This window comes from Saimiri boliviensis, chromosome 5, assembly GCF_048565385.1.
Source record: "Saimiri boliviensis isolate mSaiBol1 chromosome 5, mSaiBol1.pri, whole genome shotgun sequence".
In the NCBI taxonomy this organism is placed as follows: Eukaryota; Metazoa; Chordata; class Mammalia; order Primates; family Cebidae; genus Saimiri; species Saimiri boliviensis.
This window is the reverse complement of record NC_133453.1, coordinates 90,107,335-90,119,940: the sequence shown is the minus strand read 5'-3', so window position 1 is coordinate 90,119,940 and position 12,606 is coordinate 90,107,335. Positions and strand designations below refer to the sequence as shown.

Sequence of the window (12,606 nt, the reverse complement as noted above, 5' to 3'; positions counted from 1 at the left end):
TTCATAATCACAGATCCATTTGGTTTCCTGCAGAAGGTAATTTACCTCATCCAAAAACACAATTGACTTCAAGTCCTTCTTATTTCAACACAGAATTGGACCCAGTAATAAGACCTTAAATAAACAGAGAACATTTATTGCAAGAAACTTAGTGTTTCCATAGCTTTATACTCTGTTTCTTCCTTTTACATGTGAGCATGTGTGAGCTGCATCCCTTGAAATTCTGTGTTAGAGTAGGTCAATTTAGACAAATGGAAAAGTTTGCATGCAGAATTTAGCTCTCTCCTCTTCCTTTATGGGAAAATATATTGCAAGAAACTCATCATATCTCCTATAGTAAATATATGGAGTCTTGAACTGAAGGAAATATTTGATCTTCTGATCTTGTTAACAAAGATCACCAGATTTGGGTCAGGCTCTTGTCTCAGTAATCTAATTCCTAAAGGTTCATTTGTAGAAAATAATCCAAAATGAAGGAGAAAAATGCCCCAAAGAAGTTAAATACAGTGAAAGTTTTAACAACAACAATAAAAGGAAGCACTACAAGCCTAATGAAGAAATGGCTTTTATGATACAAAATATGCATCAATAAATTCATACCAGTCATGTTTACTGAGCACTTAATATGTGCCAGCAAATGTTTTAGGAGCATGATAAGGTTCATCTCATTTAATCTTGACAGCAGTGATGAGGTAACCACTGCTTTTATTCTCATGTTACCAATAAGAAAACTGAGGCACAGGAAGGTGAGCTAGCTTGCCCAGGGCCACCCAGGAGGAGACTCCTCGAAATGCTTCATCTGTAAGCTCAGTCCTGTAAAGCAAACAAGCGTATGGATTTTCACCTGAAGCCTATGAGGAAACATGAGAAATGCCGGTCCGTTAGGGTGAGATATTGTGGCTAACTTTTCATTTAAACTTATTGGTATTACATTGTAACATTTATGTAATAAAGAAAAAAGGAATCTATTCTGATACAACATGGCCCAGTAGGAATTTTTTAGAGGAAACCTTTGGATTTTTGTGGGTGAGGCAATGTATGGTTCCCTTGTGAGTACAGCAGATCAGCAGAGTTTGTTACTAGTTTACAATTTGTGGTCTGGGTTCTCAGGCTCTGCATCTCAGGGTGCTCCAGTAACAACACTGGGTCCAGGGGTGGGCATGGTAGGGGGACATCACAGGAAAGGGGGTGCACCAGCAGCGTCCATGGCGGGCTTGGGAGGTGTCCATGCAGGAGTCTGGGGAGATGATCTGGTGCCTGGTGTGCTGTCAATTCTGTGAATTTCTACACTGAAGTGGCCTTTTCAAATCTTCTCTTCCAGTCTCGAGAATTGCAGACGCTTCACAACCTTCGGAAACTCTTTGTCCAGGATCTGACCACCCGAGTTAAAAAAGTGAGTTCTCTTTTGTCTGAATGGGACTGAGAAGAAAATCAAAGATGGCCGGGAAGAATTATTTTCAGAAGAAATATCACTTGCTTAAGTCAGGGCTGGTTATGCTTAAAAATTAATTACTTCACACCAGAGAATGTTATTAAAAGAACGTGCTGGAGGCAAAACATACTTGGGAACATTTTCCCATCTGATTTTTCCTTCTTAGTAAAAGGAAGTCAGAATGCTTTCCCTGGCCTTCATTTCAAATGAACACATATTTTTTCTGGCCCCCAGTGTGTGAGGGCAACTGCTCTTGATGCAGAAACATTTAGAGCAGTCTTCTCAGAAAGCGTTGCCCGGAAGCCTGGAGAAGTTGGACCAAGAGAGCCTCTTACTTGTTTGTTAAGAGGCCATTAGGGGCTAGGTCAGAGTTTATGAAGCACTTCAACATCCAATATTTTATTTGCTTTTCCCAGCAATTATGTAAGTGGTGCTTAGTGTTCCTGTTTTTGCAGATGTGGAGATAGGCTCAGATGTTAAATAACTTCCCACCAGTGCAATATTCCCACCAATATTGCACTGGTGGGAAGAGCCAGAGATGGGTCTGGAACCCAGGGTCTCTGGATCTGAGCATTTTCGGTCCACGTGCTACACCAGCAATCTGGAGACACTCTGTAACGGTGACTCCCCCAGGGAGCTTGCAGAGGTTTAAGGAAGGAGTAGGAGGTTAAGGCAGCAAGAGGACTACTCTTTCAAAGTGTTTAAAAGTGATGAATGCAGCACACTGGACCATGTGTAGAGGGACAGTAGGATTGAAGGAAGGTCTGTTTAAGAAAAGTGTGTGTATATGTGTGCAAATGTGTGTGCATGTTTGTGTGTGCACATATGTGTGAATGTATCAGGGTAAAGGAGCCAAGGGAAAGAGGTCAAATGTCTTACGAAGATGGAGCGGCTCCAAGAGGGAGAGGGTTAATAGTGTAGATGGATGTATTAGGTAGGCTTGGTAAGGAGAAGGGACACAAATTCCTAGAGAGGAGGAGGGGAGAAGTCAAGTTGGAAGGATAGGTGGGGAAATACATGAGAGTGGAAGGAAGTCACATTTGATGACCTGGGTCTTCTTCGTTTATATGGAAGCTCAGTCCTTGGTGGGAAAGTAGGAAAGAGAATGGGAAGCCCAAGAAGACTAGAACACAGTTCAGGCAGCGGAGGAGGGGACGTGCTATGGAAGAGTAGAAGGGTTACTGAGCAGTGATGTTGGTGCTGAGTCAGAAGCATGGGTTTGGCGTGGCCCCCGACAGCATGGTTCAAGCGAGTTTAGAATTCTGGAAATGAAAATAAAGAAGGCAGAGAATGCTGGGCAATTTTAAGGCCTGCATGGCAACTGCCAGGCAAGTACATGGTGAGTACAATCCAAAATACAAATGACCGTGGGGGCCTGGACCAGACAGGAGAGTGAAGCCAGAGCAAAGTGATGGGCAGGGAGACTAGACGGGGAGGGCACCTGGCCAGAGGTTATGACGTGGACTGAAAAGTTTCAGTCTGAGGAAGGAGGTGGAAGCCATGACCATACATAGGAGGCTCTGGTCTCAGAGAGGGTTAGGAGCTTGAGATCAGACTTCTAGATTTCGTGATAAAAAATCTCTCTAGGAAAGCCCTCCTTTTAGACCAGTAGTTTTCTGCGGGTGGTTCTCTGGCCATCAGCCTCAGCATCACCTAGGAAACTGTTTACATTGCAAATTCTCGTACTCTACCCTAGATTCACTGAATCAGAGACAAGGGCTGGGGCATGGCAATCTAAGTCTCAATAAACCCTCCCCTGGGGAGCCTAGTGCTAAGGCTTAAGTTTGGGGAACTCAGTTTTAGACTGAAGAGCTGCAGGTTTGAGATGCTCATGCAGCAATTACCTTTCAGAAAAAGGATGATGATCTCTTTTGTAGTCAGAGCAAACATGCTTTGCCACCTTGGAAGACCAGGATGTATTTGCACCTGTACTTCCCAATTTATTTGTGCCACTCGGCTTGCCAGGAGTGCAGTGTTTTGCCAATTTCAAGATGTGATAAATTTCAAGAATTCACCCAGCACAAGGATGCTGTGATTAATTTGGGGTTGATTCACTAATGAATCTTATAGATTTGGAAGCTGAAGGGACTAGCAGAGGCCATTAAGACTTCTCAGTGGGATCACAGACACTTGCTTACAAGCTTGGTGACTTGTTATCTCATCATGATGGCTGAAGTCAAATTTAAGTCTTGGGTTTATGTTGTTGCGGTCGTTGTTTCTTAATGAGTTTTGGAATGCTTTCTTTTGAAAAGAAGTCTCTACTTACTACATGAAAGGGAGAGGTATATTTTACTGAAAATAAATCATCTGTAACTTTCTTTTTGAGACAGAGTTTTGCTCTTGTTGCCCAACCTGGAGTGTAATGGTGTGACCTCGGCTCACTGCAACCTCCACCTCCTGGGTTCAAGCGATTCTCCTGCCTCAGCCTCCCAAGTAGCTGGGGGATTACAGGCATGCGCCATGACACCCGGTCAATTTTGTATGTTTTTTTTTTCTAGTAGAGATGGGGTTTCTCTATGTTGGTCAGGCCAGTCTCGAACTCCTGACCTCAGGTGATCCACCTGCCTCGGCCTCCCAAAGTGCTGGGATTACAGGTGTGAGCCACCGCACCGGGCCTCCTCTGTAACTTTCAAAAGCAGATTTGAAGTTTTTTTTTTCTTCTCGTTGTCTAAAATGTAGCTCCTCCTTAAATCATTTTTTGTACTAATAAGGGAAATTAATTGGGGGGGGGTTTGTTGAGTCTAAACTTTCAGAACCTCTCTATTTTTGCTTTCAAAATACTCTTTGGTGGGAATGGGGATTTTTTTTTTTTTTTCCATCCACGTTATCCTGGGATGGAGGGTGGGCGCGTGACAGCCTGTCCTTCTGACCTCTTCGTGTTGATGCAGAGTGTGGAGTTGGACAGCGATGATGGAGGGGGCAGTGCTGCCCAGAAGCAGAAAATTTCCTTTTTGGAGAATAACCTGGAGCAGCTCACCAAGGTTCACAAGCAGGTAGGAGAGTTCTGCCTGCTCCCCTCTGCTTACCCCCTCTCTCCTGGTTTGGAGAGAAACAAGCCCCACCAGGTTTGGCCACGGGGTGCAGGCGGGGCTGAGATTGAAGGTAAAAGAACTGTACGCCATCAGAGGACATAAGGGCTGCAAAGGTTCCCTACAAATCCTTTAGTTCTCAATGACTTCTCTTATATAAAGGACTTTCTTTTATCCAAGCCAAATATAAAGTATTGGGTTTGAGCTCTCTGGGGTTGGAGAGGGAAGTGTTCAGAGGCCTGTCCTTTCATCCTGCCTCCACCCCTGACTTTGGACACCAACTAGCCTCTGTATCTAGCTCTGAGGTACCTCTGTGGACCTTAAGGCTCCGCAGAATGCAAAGTGGACACCACTGAGCTGGTTCAAGTCCTTTATTTTTACAGAAGGGGAAACACATTCCTTGCTTCATTGCACGGTGGGAGGACTGGGACTGGAACCAGCACCCTCTGTGCTCAGCTGCCCATTCCTAGTGCTCTCAGACGCTCTCTCAGATGCCTGCAATGCGCTGGCATTTGTCTAGAGTGACAGAGAGTGATAACTGGGTCCAAACCCATCAGTGATTTTGGCAGGCCATTTGTCTTGGATACTTTCCGTTTAAATGTTGGTGTGTGCATGGCTGTTTTCCTTCTTTAGGACTTGGGATGTGACGGAAACGGCCCAAGTTTTTGAACCACAGGACTGAGGAGATGTCATTTCTCTTTGACTTCTTAAGTCTTCATCAGTATTACTGATGATGGCGTTTTGTTCTACTCAGAGGGAGGGTGATAGCGTCAAGATGGTTGAAGCCATTCAAACAAATTGTTGATGAGAAATACAAAAGCAGAAACTACCAGAGAGCTTGAGATAGGGCTCTGAGATGCATTTTTTTTTTTTTGAGACAGTCTTGCTCTGTCACCCAGGCTGGAGTGCCATGATGTGATCTCCACTTACCACAACCTCCGCCTCCTGGGTTCAGGTGATTCTTCTGCCTCAGCCTTCTGAGTAGCTGGGATTACAGGCATGTGACACTACTCCCAGCTAATTTTTTGTATTTTTAGTAGAGACTGGGTTTCACCATGATGACCAGGCTGGTCTCGAACTCCTGACCTCGTGATTCGCCCATCTCTGCCTCCCAAAATACTGGGAGTACAGGCCTGAGCCATCGTGCCTGGCTAAGATTCATTATTTTATTCATGGATTGAATGAACATTTATTAAGAACCTACTCTCTGCCAGGCACTAGAGCTGGTACTTGGAGAACAAAGCAGGAGACCCAGCAGAAGCTCACTTTGCTGTAGCACTTTCTGATTCTCAAAACTTTCTCCAGCCACCTGGACCCCCTATTATATAGTACACTTGTGTTACAGATGAGAAACTTGAGGCTTGTGGTCAAAAGACTTACACCAAGTCAGATGGCCAGGAGCCCACAAAAGAGTCCCCATAAAGAGCTGGCCCTTGAGCCCACTCCTACCTAGGGCCGGCCTGTTTCTTCAGTCAGCAGAAAGGCGGTCTCCTCTTAACCTCTTGGCCTCTGGGTATGTTGCGTAGCTGGGTCCAAACCCCATGCCAGTGTAAGCAGCAGTCCTGCATGGAAGGAAGCCCTCTGAGAGCTCAGGAACATGCTTGTTTCTCACTGAGTCCTTTTGAAGCAGCTTTCAGTGTCTCGGCTTTCTCATGCTAATTTACCATTCTCATACATGGTCAATTTTCTCACACAATTCCCCTTTCTCCTGCATACACCCAGACAAAAGAGGAGGAAAATCTTGCCTCAGACCGAAGGTTTCCTGTGGTGGGAAATAGCTTTTAATTGTATCCCCACCACCCCCATTCCTTGCACCCGTGAATCACGTGTTCAGCAACCCAGAGTCCCACAGTCCGAGTTTTCCTTTCCTTTCTATGGTTGTATGGCGCGTCAAAGACGACCTAGCGGGGGCCGCCTGCTCAGCCGCAGGGGCTGCTCTTGGCTGCTCCGGTTTGCACCGCGCAGCCTGCCTGCTGACTCTCTGCCTTTTGCCTCCTGCCGCCCCAGCTGGTCCGGGACAACGCAGACCTGCGCTGCGAACTGCCCAAGCTGGAGAAGCGGCTGCGCGCCACGGCTGAGCGTGTCAAGGCGCTGGAGAGCGCGCTGAAGGAGGCCAAGGAGAACGCCATGCGGGACCGCAAGCGCTACCAGCAGGAGGTGGATCGCATCAAGGAGGCTGTGCGGGCCAAGAACATGGCCAGGAGGGCCCATTCAGCCCAGATCGGTATGTGCATGCGCCGTGGCGCCTGGGGTTGGAGAAGCTGCTGCAGTCTCCCAGCTAAGATTTGCTAAAAGATTAAGAGAACGCAGCCCTGCAGGACGCAGCCCTCACCGCACCCTGTTCCCCGCCCCCGGGGAAATGGGGTTGTCAGACACCCCCATTATTCTTCTCTGAGATATTCCAGCATACATTGTGGTCTCAAAACTTCTGAGCTGGGCGGAGAGAATGCAGCCAAGGGTATAGGCCTAGGCTGGGCTATAAATATGTATACTCTTAGATAAAATACTGGAACAGGAGGATATTTCTCTGCAAGGTGTGAAGGGCCCCTGTTTTCTGCACCTGGTGGGACCATGAAGGAGCCTGTATGTCGCCAGAGCCCCAGGGAAAGCCTCCAAGTGCCGATCTGGAAATACCTCTGGAAGAGCCAGGCTGGCATCGGTGACAGGGCATGGCTACAGGCTGGCACAGAACTTGGGAAGGTCTAGCGTCTCAGGTCCTTCAAGACCTGTATGGATTTGGGCATTTTGCCCATGTAGGAAATGAGGGTGTAGCCAGAGCTGTAGTTCCCAGGATAGAGCCATAGCGATAAAAACAATTTCGGGATATTCTCTAAACAGCCTCTTTTTTTTCGTTAGTTGAAACACCTCCAATAGCGTGTAATTTATTTTCCATCAGGTATTGCTGTGCAGATATATTGTAAACCAGCAGCTTCATGTTTCTAGTTTTAAATCATAGATTAGTGGTTCATCGCATTTGTAGGATTTCATACCCTTTGCGAATCTATTAAAAGCTGTAGACCCTCTCCCCAGAAAATAGCATCACAGGCAGAATTCTGCATTCAATTTCAGGGGCTACACAGACACCCTTGACAGTCATGGGAACCAATGATCTATTTCAGATAAAACTGAAAATCTTTTTTCCTAACTTTTCTTGGCCCAAATTAGAAATGAGCTAATTGATGTATAATTTCTCTCTGTCCCTTAAATATTTGGATGCCTTGGGTTTGCTGACTGTACTGATAGTTTTCCCATTTTCGGAAAGATCTGGTCATTGATAAGAATTGTACTGTTGATAAGACTTGTGAATTTTATTTGTCACAGGTGACCTGTAGGTATCTGGGCTGCTGTAAGCCTTTCTAAATGTCTGTTCTCTCTTCTTTCTGCTGGTTGGATACAGCCAAGCCCATCCGGCCCGGACACTACCCAGCCTCATCTCCAACGGCTGTCCATGCCATTCGAGGGGGAGGAGGCAGCTCTTCAAACTCCACTCACTACCAGAAATAAATACAAAGTGAGTCCCATGTCAAGGGTGGTTTCTCTATCTGGAGGCAGAGCCTTCTTGCATTTCCAAAGCCCCTGCCTGACAGTGGACCTTCGGTAGAGAGCAGTTCAGCTTTACTCCAGGGCAGGCCCTGAGGGTTCCAGGTAAACAGAGACCTGGACTTACCCTCACTCAGTCGAGAGCCCTGGGGTCTTCTAGCTGAGGCTGCCTGCGGCCCATGGGACCTGGACCCAGGCCTGGCCCCGTCCCCTCCAGCGGTAGGTGTGGTGAGTGATTCAGCTGAGCTTTGTTTTGCTGATGGGACTCCCCTCTATAGTTGGCATCCCAAAGGGCATTACCTGTTGGTCAACTGCTTTAAGCCAGAGCAGACAGAAGTTGGGGGTCGCTTTAAGTCTCAGCAACAGAATGTAAAGAAAGATAATAGAAAGTGATGTTTTTATGTTTACTATCTGAACTCAATAAGTCGGGGTTTAAGGAATATATTTAGGTGGGCCCAGAGCGCTTTTTTCTCTGAGATGGTGGTCTGCCAGCTTCTCTGCCCGCGACCCACATGCCTGACATTGCTCTCCCAGCAAAAAGAAAAGGAACAAGTGATATGCTTTACAAAAGAGAAGAGAGAGAGAGTGAAAACCGTCCTTTATGATGGAAATGGAGAAAAGAGGCTACTAGTTGGGCAGGCAGACAGATGAGGTGACCAGAAAACTTTGTTTAGAAAAACTCTGACTTTGAATATGCAGTTGGGAAGTGGTGTCTCTGGACATTGTCCTTGGACTGTAAGCCCTTGCTAGGGCAGCTGGCTCCCAAGGCAAGCAAGCATGCCCAGTGTGAAGCCTGGACTTTTCCTTATCCATTCCTTTTTGCCTCAAGGCAAGAAGGCCAGCAGGAGGGGCTGAAGCCGTCACTCCGGGTCTGGGCATGGCTCAGGCTTAGGCTAAAACATCCAAGGGAAATGCTTTGGTGACTGCTCCCACACAGCTTTCACCTGTGCTGCCCCAGGCAGTGCCAAGGAGCAGGCCGGGGGCTGGTCAGAGTAGCAGGAATAGGAGGGAAGGTGGAGGCAGCCCACTGCCAGCATCTGCCGTCTTCTAGACAGGAAGATGGGAAATGGTCTTGGCAGTGGGCCACCCCATTCATGTCTAATCTCTGCTTCCAATCAGAAGTAGAATGAAACTGGAAGTTAGAAAGTTGCTTTTGACTACGTGTTGTCAGTATCGAGGCTGATACCTGAAGGGAACTCTAAGATCCAGGTGGGCAGCTTAGAACAGAAAAGCCTGAAGCAGCGGTCCTCGAACTTTGGTGGCTGTGAGCACCCTCTAGCACCCAGATTCCCAGGCTCCTTAGGGGAGGAAGGGCCTGGCTTTGTTTGTTGTTTCAACCAAGTATTCCAGGTGATTCTGATATTCACCAGAGTTTGAAAACTCTCCATGGTTTATAGAGGATGGTAGTTTACTTCTGTCTTATGTCCAGGAAATTTGAAGGTGGTGTGTCAGTAGCTGAGCATCTCCACAGTGGTAACAGAAACCTAGCTTCTTAACTGGGTTAAGCAAGTGCCTGCCTCCTGAGCTCAAGGCCAGCCAAGGTCACCAAATGACTTCAGTTTCAGCCACCATGCCTATATTCCAAGTTTAGCAACCAGAGAAGAAGCAGGGGAGAGGCAAAAGCAGCCATCCTGAAAGAATCCTTTTAAGTAGCTTTCCTGAAGCCCCATGCAATGCTGATGCCTCCCTTTCCCTGGGCTGCCCTGAGCCACATGGCCACATCTAGCTGGAAAAGGTAGTCTTTTAGCAGGGCACTTCGCTACTCCAAAGAAGGGTAATGCTCTTTGAGTGAGGACAGGGAGAGTGAAGGTTGGGTGGGCAGCTGGCACGCTGTGCATTATAGGTCACCTGATATGCCGCAGCACTGGGCTAGATATAATGCAGGCCTTACCTCATCTGATGAAAGCACACAGAGACATGTGTAGGTATGGTTCCCGACAAGACCTTACTAAATATACTGGTCCAGGGATTCTGGACTCCAGAGATTATGCAATGGGACAGTCACCTTCTTCAAGGAGTCCAACAAAGGTCTGCCAGTCCCACATTTTGTGTAGGCTCCAAACAACCAAATCCTGGCCGTTCATCACCAGTGTAGCCTCTTCTCATACTGAAGCATGAAAATCAGTAGGTCTGGTGGACTTTCAAGACCTTCGAAGTGGCAGAACCACCCTCACCCATTGTGGCAGTTATTTTTTTTTTTTAAATGTTACTTTAAGTTCTGGGATATATGTGCTGCATGTGCAGGTGTGTTACACAGATACATGTGCCATGATGGTTTACTGTACCTGTCAGCCCATCATCTTTTTGAGATGGAGTTTTGCTCTTGTCACCCAGGCTGGAGTGCAATGGCGCGATCTCGGCTCACTACAACCTCTGCCTCCTGGGTTCAAACGATTCTCCTGCCTCAGCCTCCCGAGTAGCTGGGATTACAGGCATGCTCCACCACACCCAGCTAATTTTTGCATTTTTAGTAGAGACGGGGTTTCACCATGTTGTCCAGGTTGGTCTTGAACTCCTGACCTCAAGTGATGCACCCACCTCAGCTTCCCAAAGTGCTGGGATTACTGGCGTGAGCCACTGCGCCTGGCCGGCAATTTGTTTCTTTACTCAAAGTGTTCCAAGTGGTTTTGATGGTTTTATCTGAATTCGAAGCCTCCTTGACACACCTTCTCCATACAGCTTCTGTAACTAGGTGCTTCTCTCATCAGCTCACAAAATAAACAGGCCCCCTCTTACAGCTCTCAGGATGACAGTATGGCCGAGGGGACTGGCATTGGACAAGGGACCTGAGTTCAGGTGTCAGGCTTTCTGCTTCCTTCAAGTTACTTAACCTCAGAGTCTGTTTTCTCATCTATGAAATGGGGAAAATCTTTTATCATGGTCATTGGCATTGACAGAAGGCTTAAATGAGGTCATGCTTCTAAGCACATAACAATTGCTCAATAAAAATGTTACCTGCTAGTATAGAGAAGCACTGTAGAACATGGTAGTTGATAAAGTTTGGTTTACAGTGTCCTTTAATTCAGATAGTTGTTAACAAATGGTTTTTAGTCCCTCTATAGCAATAAATTCTAGCCACTGAGTGGGGAAGGCCCATGTCTAACTAAGTATCCTGTTTGTTGCTATGAGCTGATATAAGGGCTTCTAAGGATAGTATTGGCCGGGCAGAGTGGCTCACACCTGTAATCCCAACACTTCGGGAAACTGAGGCCTGCGGATCACTTGAGGTCAGGAGTTCAAGACCAGCCTGACCAACACAGTAAAACCCCTTCCCTACTAAAAATAGAAAAATTAGCTGGGTGTGTAGGTACACGCCTATAACCCTAGCTACTTGGGAGGCTAAGGTGGAGAATCGCTTGAACCCAGGAGGTGGAGGTTGCAGTGAGCTGCGATTGTGCCACTGCACTCCAGCCTGGGTGACAAAGTGAGAGCCTGTCGAGCCTGTCTCAAATATATATATAGAGAGAGTTTATCTACAAGCTACAACTATTTTAAAGAAATGACTGGGCATTTGTTAGTGGAGATTAAAAATAGGTAGTAATCCACAGATTCAGGAATTACAGTTGAAAGGTAAAGAAATAGTAAATCATTTTTGAAAATTAATTGGAACTGCAGAACTCATTGCTTAGATGAGATCAAAGCCTTTAGGAGACAGTCTTTCCTGACCTTTGGAATTTTCATTCTGAAGTGTCTCTTCCCTGGGTGGAAATGATCTCAGTTGACTCTTCCCAGCCCTCCTGTTGGAGTCAGAGCACATATTCTTACAGCTGGATATCTTTGGAATTTCCTTCTGCTTCATTTCAGGTTCAAGAATTATAGCCATAATGAGTATTTTGGTTTATCCTTGAGGTTTCAGAGCCACTGAAGGTACCAATGTACAAAAATCAAAAGAACCCAGGATAATGCTGGCTTTGATCTTATCTAGTTCAAATCCACAGGGGCTGCCTCAGGAGAAGGAGATGATCTTTTTCAAACCTCAGACCTACATATGGGTCAGTGTAGTGCAACCATGTGACATTGGGCAAGTTGCTTGATTTCTTTCAGCTTCAGTTTTTCTCACCTGCCAAGTGGGATCTGGCATCGAGGGCCTGGCTCTGTACTTGGTTTCACAGTGAATGAGACAAGAAGGCTCTGTGCTTGTGCAGTGATATGCTCATTAGGGGAAGATGGACAGAAAACAAACAAGGTGACTTCAAGTAGTGGTAAGTGCTCAGAAGAAAACAAAAACAGGTGAATGGAGCAGGAAGTCCTTCTGTTTTAGAAGAGGGAGTGACATTTACATTGAGAACTGAGTGATGAAAAATGCCAGGCACACAGAAACTTGGGAGAGAGTGGTTTGATGCTCACTCAAGGGGAGGAATGAATGAGGGTTATCTGAGGAATGTTAGCAAGGCTGATAAGGTGGTAGCTCATGACCTGGGAGAGCCCATCTTCCTTAGAGTAGATGGGGAGGGAGTTGGACCCAAGTAAATGAGGGTGTTGAGGCTGTGGGCAAGTTAGATTGTAACTTAGTGTGAGGGGCCAGTGGGGCCGTGGGCATGGGAGCAGTGGGACCTGGTTCATAATGAGACAAGGCCACTCTGGGCTGGACCCTGGAGAACAAGG

At 46.6% G+C, this 12,606-nt stretch overlaps 1 protein-coding gene across 1 annotated transcript in view; it reads left to right on the top strand.

Moving 5' to 3' along the window:
* The window catches only part of KIF5C (kinesin family member 5C), a 154,231-nt gene that overhangs the window by 131,106 nt on the left and 10,519 nt on the right, over window positions 1–12,606 (top strand). Inside the window, exons 22-25 of the mRNA XM_039469948.2 lie at window positions 1,322–1,393; window positions 4,321–4,425; window positions 6,469–6,685; window positions 7,859–7,972. Coding sequence (XP_039325882.1) covers window positions 1,322–1,393; window positions 4,321–4,425; window positions 6,469–6,685; window positions 7,859–7,965 — 501 coding nt within the window. The 3' untranslated portion in view covers window positions 7,966–7,972. The remainder of the gene's footprint in view (window positions 1–1,321; window positions 1,394–4,320; window positions 4,426–6,468; window positions 6,686–7,858; window positions 7,973–12,606) is intronic.